General features: G+C 47.3%; 1 protein-coding gene across 5 annotated transcripts in view; it reads right to left on the bottom strand.

Moving 5' to 3' along the window:
- Window positions 1-485: 485 nt before the first annotated feature.
- The window catches only part of NR5A2 (nuclear receptor subfamily 5 group A member 2), a 128481-nt gene continuing 114130 nt past the window's right edge, over window positions 486-14836 (bottom strand). For all 5 annotated transcript variants that reach the window (XM_061383716.1, XM_061383719.1, XM_061383715.1 and 2 more), the window contains one exon: window positions 486-3698. In XM_061383716.1, the coding sequence (XP_061239700.1) occupies window positions 3451-3698 (248 nt within the window). In that variant the 3' untranslated portion in view covers window positions 486-3450. The remainder of the gene's footprint in view (window positions 3699-14836) is intronic.

The following is a 14836-nucleotide window of genomic DNA, read 5'->3' as shown; positions in this document are numbered from 1 at the left end:
AAACTGTCAGGAAGAGGATGCTACCTCGTGAAGCTGATCTGTTGTTGTTCAGTCGCTCATCGTGTCTGACTCTTTGCGACCCCGTGGTCTGCGGCATGCCAGGCTTCCCTGTTCTTCGCCATCTCCTGGAGTTTGCACAAACTCGTGTCCATTGAGTCAGACTCTGGAGCTGATCCAAGGATCAACTGAATTGACCGAACACCTGGGGAAATGACTAGGGCACAGGGAGAGCTACAAAGACAGATACTATAGGATATTGCCGTCAGCTGTAACAGTGAGTGATGCAAAATGCTGTATTTTATGTATGGAGAGGTGATGCACAGGTTGAGTTCAATGCTTCATTTCCCACTGAGGACAGTGGGCCACCTGAGGCGTGTCTGTGCATGTGGAAGTCTTCTGACTCCATTCCTAGTCAAGGATCTCAGTTACTTTAGATGCTTTAGAACCCTGTAGAATGAGGACACCATAAAAACTTTTAAAAATGATCAGGCTGGGCATATCAATATTTATTGAAATACTGAAAAAAAAATTCCATTTTGTTGAGAAATTCCTGGCAAGAACCAACATGACAATTTGATTTCACGGATACAGTTAAGTAACGTCAACGAGGAACTGACTTCACACTCTCGACATCGCGTGGATTCAAATCCAGGGGGCAGCAGAAGATCCGTAAGATAAATACCCAGATGTGACAGATTGTCTGTTTATAAACATAGACCAATGACAGTGAACCCGGCCAAGCCCTGAACCTCCATATCTGAGTCTGCCTTTCCTAGTAAATCCTACAGCTGATAAGGCAGAGGATAAGTCAGTGTCTGGCTGAAACCCAGTTACTGGCAGACACTAGAGAAAGTCTGCACGCGCCATGGACGCCAAGCAGCACTCTGTCGGCTTCTGTCTTTAGTGTCACCATCAGCGTGGCTGAAGTCTCTGTGTCCCCATCTTTCTAACTGTTCTCATGCTGTAATTTATTAGGTTAACAACACAATAATATGTGGCCTTGTTTAGATAAAATAGTCAGTGGGGAATACTGTACATTTAAAATAAAACTTGGACTTTTGGGATCGATATATTTGTTTTTGAAAAAAAAATTTTTTTTTTGCAATGTTAAGCACCCTCCAAACAACTATGTCCCAGATCTAGAAATCGTCTCATCCCGTGTTCCATATACAGTGATGGAGCCATCTCATAAACTGCCGACACTTTTCTCTTCCAACTTGGGGAGAGTAAAGATGCTGCTCTATTTACTGCTTTGGGTATGGACTGATCAACTATTTTCCTGTTGTCCTTTGAGCCATGGAGACAACATAGGTGACCTCTGAGTGACGAGCTATGGACGCCCGGCTTAGCTATGGGTACCCTTCACTTGGACGTGTGTTAGAGGTGATTAATAAAAATAATAAAATAATCTTCTCTGTACTCACAGAAGTAATAACTAATATCTTTGGTATACAACTTACAACGCTTGGAAAGAAAACCAGATAAGACTCCACCCTTGTTAAATTTACTAGAAAACAGAGGGAGCTACAAGTCACATAATTTACAATAGACATTAAATAAACTACGGTAAGAACCATGAAGATTTACAGACATTTAATCAAGTGAATGATTTAAATTCATTAAGACGCCTCTCTGTCTCTGAACTATGTCCCACTAACTTGACATGCTACAATGAACCACAGATTTGGTTTCTTCAGCCTTGGCTCTATTTTAGACAAAGGCGAAACCAAGGAACAATAAATTAGCATCATAATTGTCTACAGTTGAACCTATGATATACAATATAAATAAACTATTCAAAAGCCAGAAACATTTATGAAAAAATTAAGGGACTAGGAGATACTTTCATTTTTTTACAGTTTCTACAAGTGATTGTGCCGCCAATAATCTCAAAAAAAAAAAAAATTAAAATCTAAATGAGATCCCCGTTTCTGATTTTAGTGTCTCACGACATACAATAACTAAGTACTGTTAAAAATAATTACCAATCAGAAAAATAACATTAAGAAATTGCTACTCCAGCTCTTTCGTCACATCACAGTCCCCCCCCGCCCCCCAGAGGCCCTAAGGAATGTAAACACTCTATTTCATTTGACTTTAAAGTATTAATACTTTATTTTAAACAAGTGTTGATCCACATCTGCTACCTTTGAGAATTGTGAAGTAAGGCAAGACTTCTGTATCTCTGGCATCGCCTGTTGATAATACTGACAGCGTGGTCTGGAGACTGTTTCGCAGTTCTCTGTCCTCCAGTATTTGTTCTATAGCAGACTTTGGTCTATAGAGTGACTCAGAAAGGTCACCATCGCTCTCTTCCCTTCCCTACTGGGGAAGATTTGAAGCACATTGCTATCTTTCCAGGCTCACCGTTTCCTCTCTGTGTTCAGGGGATGATCAATTGCAACACGCCACTCATCGTGTGTGCTCACCCCCGCCTTGATATTGCATAGCTTAACATGCTTCCGTGTTCTTTTCCTGTTCAGAACGGTGACTATTTGACATTCCAGCAAAATATGTTTCCTATTGTATTTTTTTAATGAACTACAAACCCTGATGGTTAAAAAGGCTGATGTATCCTAATAAGCCTTTCTGCTGGGATTTTTTATGAAATCCAGTAATGCTAAAGCTAAAGCTTTACAAGTTTGTAGTCGCTGCCCTTAATATTAATGAACGCTTGTAATAGGATCAGAAGAGGGACACTGCCTGCTTTTTTTTTTTTTCCCAAACATTATGAACACGTGACAAAACAATCCAGAACATAGTCAAAATGGCAAGCTCACATATCAATGGACTGTTCTTATTAGCTGTTGGCAGGTCTAAGATACAGACAGTCAAGAATAGGCTTTTCAAGGTTTGGTGGCGGAGCTCCTGGGGGTTGCAGCTGAGCACAGGTCCTCGCTACAGACTCTGGGATCCCAGGACAGAAGGTGCCGGGTCCTTGGAAGGAAGAGGAGAGGGCTGTTATCGGTGCAGCTGATGGATTCTTGAGGATGGTTCCAGTTCCGCTTTACCACGGAGGAATTCTGTAAGCTCAAATTCCCTGCCACGTAAGCCTAACGAATAGCATAGATCAGTTCCTAGATTTCTTCACAGCGGAGATCGGTTTCAATATACAGGAAAGCGTCTGTCCGTTTCCAGCCTGACACGGTGTTGGGGTCCGTCTGTGGGTTCAGTCGACTCCGTTCCAGTGTCTTTTGCACAGAACGCTCTGGGGATGTGACACATTTGATTCACAGTTTGCGATACAAATACCCTGATACATCATTTATTGGCCATTCAGCACTTGACTACTATGCCTTATTAAATTCAGTATCTTTAAACCAAGTGTTTAATTCATGTTGCTTGGAGCCATTCAGAGTATTTTTTTTTTCCCTTTCTTCCTGTTCTTCTCCTCCCCCACCCCCCCCATCTCTGTGTTTTGTTGGGAGGCCGAGCCCGCGGCGGCTGTGATCACGCTCGCTTTGCATGCAGCATCTCGATCAGCAGGTTGTTGTAGGGGACGTCCCCGTTCAGGTGCTTGTAGTACAGGTACTCCTCGGCCTGCATGCTGAGGGCCCGGATCTCCGGGAGGCGGAGCAGCAGCTGCCCGAACTTCTCCGTCTGCTGTGGGTAGTTGCACACCGTGTAATCCAGCAGGGCGGCGTTGACCTGCTCCTGGACGCCCTCCACCAGCTGGAAGTTCTCCAAGTTTTTGACATCTGGATTAAAAAAAAAAAAACACAATATTTCAATGGTGTTTTAATCCCTGTTTATAGCAGCCTGTTCAATTCAGGGTTGCATTTTTCCTCCTGACATTCAGCCCACCTGACGCACCGCCAGACGGTCGGTCAGCCCCACTCATGGAGACTGCCTGAGCAGACGGTCACAAATGTGCTTTAGGACAATGTCCTGTGGAAATTCTGCCTGTGCCTCTGGTCAGCTAGACACCAGTGGGTTTTGAGCAAGGTCAGTTCTTTTCATATCTCACAAAAGAAAAGGTTTGAGGATTCCGAAAGTAGAAGGATCGTAATATATTGCCAGCAAATGAGTCCCCTGAGGAAGACTGATCTTAACCCAGTATATGACACGGTGCACAGAACTCTGTATTAATTTTTCTGACCCAAGGTGAAATCTGTGTCCAAGCTATGATGTAGTTAATTCTAATAAAAAGTGACAGGGTTCTTGTTTCTGTTTGACATTTTCTAAATGATTCTGAAAGCCTCTGACTTGTCTAGCCTATGCTAATGAACCATCTGGTACACTCCAGTGACTGCCAGCGGAGTTGTCGCTGCTGGGAACTCTCTAAAATATATGTCTTGGTGACTAATGATCTTTATCAAATGAAAGCTTCGTCCTTTAGGCAGAGTTCAAGCAGGATGGCCGGTGCCCTTTAACCTGAATGTGGTTTCTGCAGTTGATACTTTGCTTTTTTTTGATTTTCCCTTCTAGACACGAGCCATTCACACAGAGGAGATGGATTCAGACAATCCACCTGGCCTGACTCCTACGGACCCTCGCCCTGCGGGTCCTCATAATGTAGAGGAAGAGGGAAACAGAGTTGAAAGACAGATTGACACACACAGACACACAGACCCTGAGCCGGGGCAAGCAGTTATGGTGGGATTTCTCTCCTGGAGTTGGTTTATGTGAACTGTGCAACGTGTTCACGGTGTGTAGACAGACGCCTCTGGGAGAAATCTATAGACATGTGTGCACGTGTTTACGTACGTCATCTGTGCTAAGAAAGCAAACAGACGCAGGCACCTCTCCCCCTGCTTTGTCTTCTAATTGGACAAAAATAAATAAGAACGATTCCATAGAACACCAACTAATACCCTGGCTAAAAGGTTAAACGTACCAAACCCCGCTGAGTCACCAAGATGACTCGTGTCCCGTGTATCTGCCACCGTACGTCGTGAGGCTGAGTCTGTACGCATGTGCACGGTCCCTTTGGTGTCTCTACACGCTGCGACAACAGGCTGCCTCACATGTGCTGTCGAAACGTGTCCAGGATGATTTCGGTGTTTACGTTTTGAGCCATAACTTTGCATGAAGCATGCTTCCCCAATTCCGTCCCCAAATCTCTGCCCCCAAATTAAAAACAGTGGGGAATTAGTACCGAAATAGCGTGGGCACTGGTACGATCACATCTACTTCAAAGTGCAACAGGGGAGTCAAAAATACTCGATTACTTATTAACGAGATGCACAGACAGACAAATGCTACCCGATGAGGCGCCTCGCCTTCCAAGGTGCTGCCCACCGGACACGACACAGGTGGCACAACCGCTAATAATGCGCTTTCCATCTGTCGCATCTAAGACGGCTTAGAGCTCAAGTAAGATACTTACTAGTTATAGCCGGTTCAGAACTATAAGATGTATACAACTGGAAATCCCCTGATTATGCCGTACCAAGACAGATGACAGAAAAACGCACGTTCATGTCAGCCTGGTTCTCTGCCACACTGTTCGAATTTCAGAGGCGCACACCCTGGTTCCAGACATTGGTCCTTCCTAAAGCATCATGGCAGAGAACCAGTAATTCCAAAACAGTTCATCTGAATTCTGACCAGCTTCTTAGTGCTGCTTCTCTTTACCCTCCCGCTCAACCTAAAGAAAACATTTAAGCCTAAAACCTAAGGAATAATTTAGTTTTTTCTTTTATAGACTACTAAGAAGTTGAAAGAAAAAAAAAAAAAGCAAATTCCAGTGTTATAGTGATTTTAACACACTCATAGGAAAAAAAATCGAAGTATTATTTTATGCTACAATGACAGATATTGTCACAGCAAGAAAAGCTAACGAAAGTCACCAAGATTCATAGGGAGGATGCAGGAATTTGCACAGAATAAAACGCAAGATAAACGAACAATAGTCTTTTCAGAAAGTTGTTTTTGAAACCTTTTTTTGATAAACGTATTTTTTGAGAATAAGGTTCAACCTTCTGTGATAAATTATGCCACTCTCTTAATAAAAGCAAAACAAAACACAATGAACTGCTAAGAAACGGAAGACAAAGGACAGATCGTAAGTTCTGGTTAAATCACGTGCTCTCGTTACAGACAAACATTTGAAGTCTTCAGGTCTTCAGAATTCAATTAAGATACTTATTAGTTATATCTGGTTCAAAACTATAAGATGTAAACAACTGGAAATCCCTTGACTATGCTGTACCAAGACAGATGACAGAAAAATGCACGTTCATGTCAGCCTGGTTCTCTGCCACACTGTTCGAATTTCAGAGGTGCACACCCTGGTTCCAGACATTGGTCCTTCCTAAAGCATCAGGGCAGAGAACCAGCAGTAATGCGTTTTCCATCTATCTCAAACCCTAAAGTTTAAAAACACATGCAATTGTCCTTCTGAAGGAAAATCCCGTTTAACGTGTTTATCATTAACTATAACAGAAGTTACGTTGCTGGTTGTCCCAAAGGTACTACTTACTGCATGTCCACTCTGTTTCTATGTCTATACAGGCAGTTTGTAATTCAGTGGCAATGATTCTGATATTAAAGCTATATAGTGGAAGAAAGAGAGAGAGAGAAAGAAAGGAAGGAAGGAAAGAAAGAAAAGCATTTTGATTGAGTTCCTCTCATCCACTGACCAAGAAGTTCCCAAATCACAGCTCCGGCTGGTCTGTTTCAGCTCTGTGTCCCTCTCACAGCATCTTGTCCTCTTTTATTAACCGTCCATTTCCCCATGAAAACTTCCAGCATCTTGGGATCAGCACTATTACCTATTAGTCAAGGCCTCCCCAGAGATGTCTCCGATTGTTTGCTTTATATTTAGCTGTATTTGTCCAAAAATCGCTTAATTATAAAAGGACCTATTGCGTTAGCTGCTACATATTTTTTATGCTACTGTGTGTGTGCTCAGTCCTGTCTGGCTCTCTGCGACCCCGTGGACTGCAGCCCGTAAAGCTCCTCTGTCCATGGGATTATCCCAGCAAGAACACCGGAGTGGGTTGACATTTCCTCCTCCAGAGGATCTTCCCATCCAGGGATCAAACCTGATTCTCCCGCATCTCCTTCAATGGCAGGCAGATTCTTTACCACTGAGCCACCTGGGAAATCCTTGAGCCGCTTTGTAGCTTCTAAGTTGATTTCCTTTCTTTTTCTAGCTTGACACTGGCTTTCAAAAATGGACTTATACATCTCTCCTTGAAGTAAAATAGTTTAAATGTAATAGTGTGTTCTACTCAAGAATCCAGTGGTGAGCCTTTTTATGATCTTAATAACCAAGGCTCAGTTCACGTGTTCTGACAACGGGGGTCAGTTTTGCTCTAGGGAGAACGTGCCCACGCCTTCATCTGGGTGTGGGATATGGCCCTTTGTTCTTGAGTCTCTCGTCTTTCCCGTCCGACAGGCAGAACTTGGCGTTTCCACGTGGAGAATGTAAACTGGTGCAGCCATTGTGGAAGACAGCATGGAGGCTTCTCAAAAAACTAAAATGCAGCTACCATATGACCCGGAAATTCCACTCCTGGGTATGTACTTGAAGAAAATGAAAACAATAATTGGAAAAGACACACGCACCCCAATGTTCATAGCAGCACTCTTTACAATATTGAGATGTGGAAGCAACCTCGGGGTCCATCAACAGACGACAAAGAAGGTCATGAGTGCAAGCAAACGCTGGGAGATGGTGAAGGACAGGGAAGCCTGGTATGCTGTAGTCCACAGGGTTGCAAAGAGTCAGACATGGCTGAGTGACTGAACAACATACATATATATACATATATATATATGTATATGTGTATATATATGTATAATGGAACACTTTGTCAACAATGGCCCATCTAGTCAAGGCTATGGTTTTTCCAGCAGTCATGTATGGCTGTGAGAGTTGGACCATAAAGCAACCTGAGTACCAAAGAATTGATGCTTTTGAACTGTGGTGTTGGAGAAGACTCTTGAGAGTCCCTTGGACCATAAGGAGCTCCAACCAGTCCATCCTAAAGGAGATCAGTCCTGGGTGTTCATTGGAAGGACTGATGCTGAAGCTGAAACTCCAATACTATGGCCACCTGATGCAAAGAGCTGACTCATTGGGAAACACCCTGATACTGGAAAGACTGAAGGCAGGAGGAGAAGGGGACGATAGAGGATGAGATGGTTGGATGGAATCACTGACTCGATGGACATGGGTTTGAGCAAGTTCTGGGAGTTGGTGATGGACAAGGAAGCCTGGTGTGCTGCCGTCCATGGGGTCGCAGAGAGTTGGACATGACTGAGCAACTGAACTGAAGTGAAGAATGGAACACTGCCCAGCTATAAAGAACGAGATTCTGCCATCTGCAAGAACGTGGATAGACTTGGAGGGCATTATTCTCAGTGAAGTAAGTCAGACAGAGAAAGACACACACTGTGCGATATCACTTATCCGTGGAATCTAAAACACAGCAGACCAGTGAATGTAACACCAACCAAGAGAAAGACTTGCAGATGCGGAGAACCAGCTGGTGCTACCAGTGGGGAGAGGGACACGGGAGGGCCGAGACACACCCTACAACACAGGAGCACAGCCAGATGTTACACTAACAGTAACTAGGATGGAACATAGCCTTCAGAAACTGTGAATTCAAAAAAGCAAGCAAGCAGAGACGAAAAGTGCCTCAACGCAGTGCCACCACGTCTCCGAAGACCTGGAACTTTCTCTTCCACGCGGGTCACTTGTGTGCACCTTATAGGAAGAGACCAGATTTAACTGTGCCCGTGGAATTCATTTTTAGGCTAATTCATGCCCTATCCTAAAAAACTAAACGTGAAATACCTTTAAAACGCTAATCATTTTCTCTGTGATGCCGCCTTACCAATCAAGCCCCACTCTACAAGTAACGAATGGGTGCTGGCATGCCTTGGGGGTCTTAACTCACCTCTAGCAGGAGTCCATAACGCTGGAAATTCGTGAATGAACTGATAGCTAATTATATGAGAAAGCAAAATTTGGACAAATTATTCCATGTTCTGGGGTCCTTGGAAATCTGCTTTTTGGGATTTGGTCTTCAGTTCCCAGATGAAAGAGCCTTGCCCCACACGTGGGTTTGAGGAGACCCAGCTGGGGGAGATCGACAGGAGACCAAAATCCGCCGCCAGCTCTTCTGGGGCGTCACGCCGGATCCCTGAGCCTCCTGCGTTTGGCACGCTACACGTTTCTTTGAAACTGATGTAAGCTTCATCTTAATACAATTTAGAAACGCAAGTTAATGAACCCCATCATTACAAATTCTGAGTCGGAAACAGTACGTAAACAGGCAGAGGCACCCCCGACCCTTTCTCCCCCGCCTTTAAATTTTGATGACCGGCAAAAAAGCATTTTCAGCTTCTCGTCTAAGTATCAATCTCCCATCATCTATTCCACTTTACTCACTCAGGGACTAATTACCAACTAGTTATATGGAGCAGCCTGACGATCAGCTCACAGTGGGGGCCCAGAGTCTCTTCCATCCTTATTGGAAAGTAAACCCTTAGGTCTTCTTGAATACATTACAGCTGGCTTTTTGGTCGCACACAGCTTTTAGCCTCCTTCTGAAGCTAAAGACGCCGGTTTCTGCCGCCCTGGTCTCTGCCACATGGCACGGCTCCCGTACAGCATGCTCTTTTGGGAGACTGGTTCTCTGCAGAGCAAGGGGGCTGGGGGCTGGGGGGCTCAAACGGCCGGAGAATATAATTATCTTTGTTAACTTTCCGCACATTGGGGGAAAAAAAGAAATCTCATCCAGTCCTTTCAAAGATACAAAAGTGGGGGGAAGAGGTACCACTTCGCATCCGGAGAATACTGCTTCCCCTTGAGGCTTTTGGAGGGCTACCTCTAAACTGGCTCGCGACTTGTCCCGCGAAGACTGAACTGAACTGAAGTCCTTTGTCTAAATCTCTGTATGTGTGCACATGTGTATGATTATTAGCCACGAACTATTCGTAGTGACTGGAACAACAGAATAAGAAAATCCAAGTCTTTGGCGGGAACTGCATGTAAAAATGTGGGCATACAGGATATGTATTATTTTTGTACATAGAAATGAGTCTGTACAACTTGCTCAGTTCAGTTCAGTCGCTCAGTTGTGTCCGAGTCTTTGCGACCCCATGGACTGCAGCACGCCAGGCCTCCCTGTCCATCACCAGCTCCTGGAGTTTACCCAAACTCATGTCCATCACGTCGGTGATGCCATCCAACCATCTCATCGTCTGTCGTCCCCTTCTGCTCCCGCCTTCAATCTTTCCCAGCATCAGGGTCTTTTCAAAGGAGTCAGCTCCTCCCATCAGGTGGCCAAAGTATTAGAACTTCAGCATCAGACCTTCCAATGAATATTCAGGACTGACTTCCTTTAGGATGGACTGGTTGGATCTCCTTACAACTAGCTGGTGCTTTATAAATGACAAAGCACACGACCGTGCTTTACTACTTCACACTTTATGTATACACCGTCTATGAATTCATTAATTCATTCAGCCCTGCGTGAGATGATGGAGATATAGGAATAAAAGACAGACTCTGGGTCAAGTGCTAGACACAAACAGTGGGTGCCCCGGGCACACACAGAGCCGAGGGGCAAGAGAGTGCTCGGGGGAGGTGACGTCTGAGAGCTTTCGAGAAACGAGGCAGAGGGAGCTGAGCATCATGGGGAAGTGAGAGGAGCAAGCCGCACTCAGAGCCCCAGAGACAGGGAATGGGTCCCCGGAACAGCTCAGCTTCGGTGAAGGGCTGCGGGGGGCAGGGAGTGGGCACGGCGGCGGGAGCGGGTACAGAAGGGTGGACTGTAAAGTTTGGGGTGGGGGGTGCTGTACAAAGAGTCTGTCTTTTGTTCTGGAAGCTACACAGAAGCATTGCAAGATGTGAAGGAAGGAAGGGCGCGGTCAGCTCTCTGAGTGGTTAACAGCGGGTGTGTGCAGGACCACAGTGGCAAGCTTGGTGGCCACAGCGGTGGGGATGCGCGTGAGGGTCATCCAGGCAGTCACGCCACAGGGCGCGCCGGCCCCGGGTTATTCCGGAGTGGGAGAGGGCAGAGGCCCTGGCTGGTGGTCTGGGTGTCCGTCCAGGGGGAGAGTGGTGGGCACCTCCACCCCTGCCCCCCGGCAGGAGGAGAGGACGAGGCGCAGGACGTGGTGAGTCCAGGGGCACGTGGGCGTCCCCAGGGATGCAGGGCAAACGGCTGGAGACGGGGGAGGGGGCGGTCCAGGCTCAGCAGGGAAGCTGGACTGGTGTCCAGAGGCGGGAGCCGTCAGTGGGCAGTGAGGATGAAACCCCAGGAGTCGGGGGAGTGTGTGGCGAGAGACGAGAAGGGGCTGGGGCTGGGAGTCGGGAGACTACCAACTCGCCAAGGATTCTCTCGTGAGAAGGCATTGTGGGTTATGAGATTTAGACTCGGAAAGATTAAATAGCTTTTCCACGATTTCTAAGTTAAGGACAGACCCAGAGAATGCGGGAATGGCTAACATTCAGCCAGCATTAGTCAACCTGCAAAGGAGGTTTTCACAGACCTCTTAAGACTGGGAATGTGTCACACAGCCCCAGGTTCCTGCCACCTAAGGGGTTTCGGAATGGGACGTACCGGGTAGTCCCATAGCTCAGCTTCTAAAGGGCCTCAAGGTCTGTGAATGAACAGTTTTCAGAGAACGTGAATGAAGTCATGTACCCCTGACACCCGTACTGACGCATGTAAGTGACTTCAGTCATGTTCGTGACCCCATGCACTGCAGCCCGCCAGGCTCCTCTGTCCACGGAATTCTCCAGGCAAGAATCACTGGAGTGGGTTGCCATTTCCGTCTCCAGGGGGTCTTCCGGACCCAGGGATCCAACCAGCGTCTCTCATGTCTCCAGTACTGACAGGTGGGCTCTTTAACACTAGCCCATATCTATGTATTAGACACCTTAGTCGTCGTAATGCCCCAGGTCATGGTCATAAACAGTCGCAGTGACACTGAGCAGAGACCAGAGTCATGAGTACCCTCCTGGAGGGCTTTTCTGCGCACCAGCCCTTGACATCGGGGCTGTTTCATGGACAAATCAGTCTCTCTGATGTTTTCCAAAATCAGAGAAAGGTAGAGGATTCCTTGCACATTTATCCCATTCTCAATCACAAAGAATATTCAGGAAAACATGGCCAAGCCCTAAGTTTCAGTTAGAGACTTACTTTCCACTCTCTTTTCTTAATTTTGAAGTGCAATTTCCCCAAACATGTATGACACTTCACAAAAAGCAGTGCCTCCCGGGGCTGCCGAAAGCGCAGGCTCAGGAAGCGCCGCTGCATAAAGAACGTCCCCTGCGGGGGCCATGCATGTGTCAGCTCTGCGTTCAGAGTTTGTCCCCCCTAACGGGCAGCAGCTTTTTCCCCAACGGAAAAGAACACCGCGCCCTAACCAAACGTCATGCTTCTGGCCCCAACCCTGTCTCTAACTCTGAGATCACAGGCGTGTCGCTCTCTGGGGCCCTGAGTCTCCTGGTCCCTGAAGGGCAAGGGCTGCACCTGACCATCTCCCATCGCCCCAGCCCTAAGAGTCCACAGCTGCGTGACTATGAGTCCAAGCTTTGAAGGAAGGCGCTGGATTCGTGCTGTCAACACAAGTAGTGACGTGTATCTCTCTGCGCCCACCTGGTCAGCTGCGTTTTCACTCAACTGTCCGGGCTTGGCTTTGATTCCCCGAGATGGTTTTGGGCTTGAATCGCAAATTATTTCAAACTCTGTTTAGTAGGCAGCAGAAAGTGGACACAATGTCCGTTAGGAAAACGGCGCCTGAACCGATGTACATCCACGTGGCAACCCCTTTACAAGGGGGAGGAGAGTAGTTTTTGTGTGGACTTGACCACGAAGCTCACAGACGGTGCAAAGCGGGCTGCGCGGTGCTGACCCAGGTCAGGCAGCCTGGTCGGGAATCTACAGAGTATAGACCAATTGAGTAAATGGTCTATTTAATGGCTATTTAAATGGCTATTTAAATGGCTTCATTTAAATAGTCAAAGCAAACACTATTCTGGGGACTTCCTTGGTGGCGCGGTGGGTAAGAATCCACTAGCCAGTGCAGGGAACTCGGCTCAGGCCCTGGTCCGGGAAGATCCCACGTGCCTGGGAGCAGCTAAGCCTTTGCGTCATGACTACCAAGCCCTCGAGCCCAGGGCCCCGCGCTCCGCACGGAGAGAAGCCACTGCAACGAGGAGCCTGCGCACTGCAAAGAACGGGCCCTGCTCGCTGCAGCTAGAGAGTGCCCGCGCCAGCAATGGAGACCCAGCGCAGCCAAAACACACCACTGTTCCCCTGAGCTCGTGCACATTCCCTTCTCAGAACAGCGCCGACATCCTCGTCCCGGTCTAACCCTGAACCCACGTCTCTGCCAGGCTCCTCTCCAGACATGCTGGTCTCATCGCTTGCTCCTGACTTAGGACCTCACACGTGCTGTTCCCACAGTCTGGATGGTTCTTCTTGATCCTGTGGACTTTTTCCAGGAAATTCAGAAACTCAGAACACCCCAGTTTCTGCTCACACGTCACCCCCTCAGGACGCCTCTGCTGACAACTTTTTCTAAAACAGCTCTGCCTCCCTATCAAATCACTTTGGCCCTTCCTTCTGCCTTACTTTTCCTTAAAAATAATTTACAATGTTTGCAAGAGTTGTGTGTACATCCATACGCAGAGGCCGCAGTGCCTGTTAATGGGTAAAGGAATAAAAAGCAGGGTCTGTAGATTCAGTGAAACAGTGACCGCTTAGGAAGGAGGGACATTCTGACAAGGGCACAACGTGGGGGAACCTTGAGGACACCGCGCCGGGTGCAGGAGGCCAGTCACAAAGGGACAGATAGCGCAGGCCTCCTCGGGGCTGCCAGGGCCCAGGGGACGGCAGGTTGGGGTGTCTGGCGGGTTCAGAGTTCTGCAAAGTGGAAGGAGTTCGGGACACTGACTGGACACCAGTGTTCATGCACTTAACATCCTTGAACTGCCCACTTAAAAATGGCGAAGGTGAGAAAGTTTATGCTCCATAGACAGACGTGTGGTTGCCAAGGGCGAAGGACGGATCAGGAGTTTGGGGTTAGCAGATGGATAAGCGAGGTCCTACTGCCGAGCACAGGGAGCTGTATTCAAAGCCCTGTGTAAACCACAGTGGAAAAGACGATGAAAAACACGCATGTAAGAACACACGCACAACTGAGCCGCTCTGCTGTACGGCAGACTTTAACACAGCCTCGTTAACACAACTGTAATTCGATGAAAAACAAGAAATTTTATGTGCTGTGTATTTCACCACAATTAAACTCTGAAAACTGTACTGTCCGTGTGGTGTTTGAACATAATAAAACAACGGCCGGAGAACCACCGCTCTGCAGAACCAGACCATCCCCGACGCTCTCCAGGCCACTGGCATTGTGTGTTCCTTCCACGGACCAGATGCCCGCAGCTGAAGGGGGACTGCTACCCGTTCTGCGCTTCCCCTTCGCTCACATCCTTACGCTGCACCTTCCTGTTGATGCCGCGTGACGACTTCTCAGGATACAGTTACTTGTCTAATTCTACATAAAGTGTTTACCTGATCTCTAAGCTTGCCTGTCGCCCTCACGAGGCGCGCTGTGAAGGCGGGGACACCCGGGCCGGGGGCAGCACACGGGCCGCCCTCCCCGACGCGGAAGGGGTGACTGCAGAGTACATACACTTCCTGCCTTGACGCTGTGTGGCCCTAAACCAAAGTACTTCCTTCTTCCTCTTTTGGCCTTTGACACATTGTTCGTGCTTCCACATCAAATTCACGCCAGACTGCGTTTCTCTTTCGTGTAGAACCGTTTCGCGATCAGAAGCAAAAAGCACCAACTGCACTGTGCACTGTGCTTTCTAGGGACACAGATTCTGAACCGGGTGCTGGCTGTGTGCCCTGAC

Source organism: Bos javanicus, chromosome 16 (genome assembly GCF_032452875.1).
Source record: "Bos javanicus breed banteng chromosome 16, ARS-OSU_banteng_1.0, whole genome shotgun sequence".
NCBI classification, from domain to species: Eukaryota; Metazoa; Chordata; class Mammalia; order Artiodactyla; family Bovidae; genus Bos; species Bos javanicus.
The sequence above is the reverse complement of the archived record's forward strand: the minus strand, read 5'-3'. Positions and strand labels throughout refer to the sequence as shown.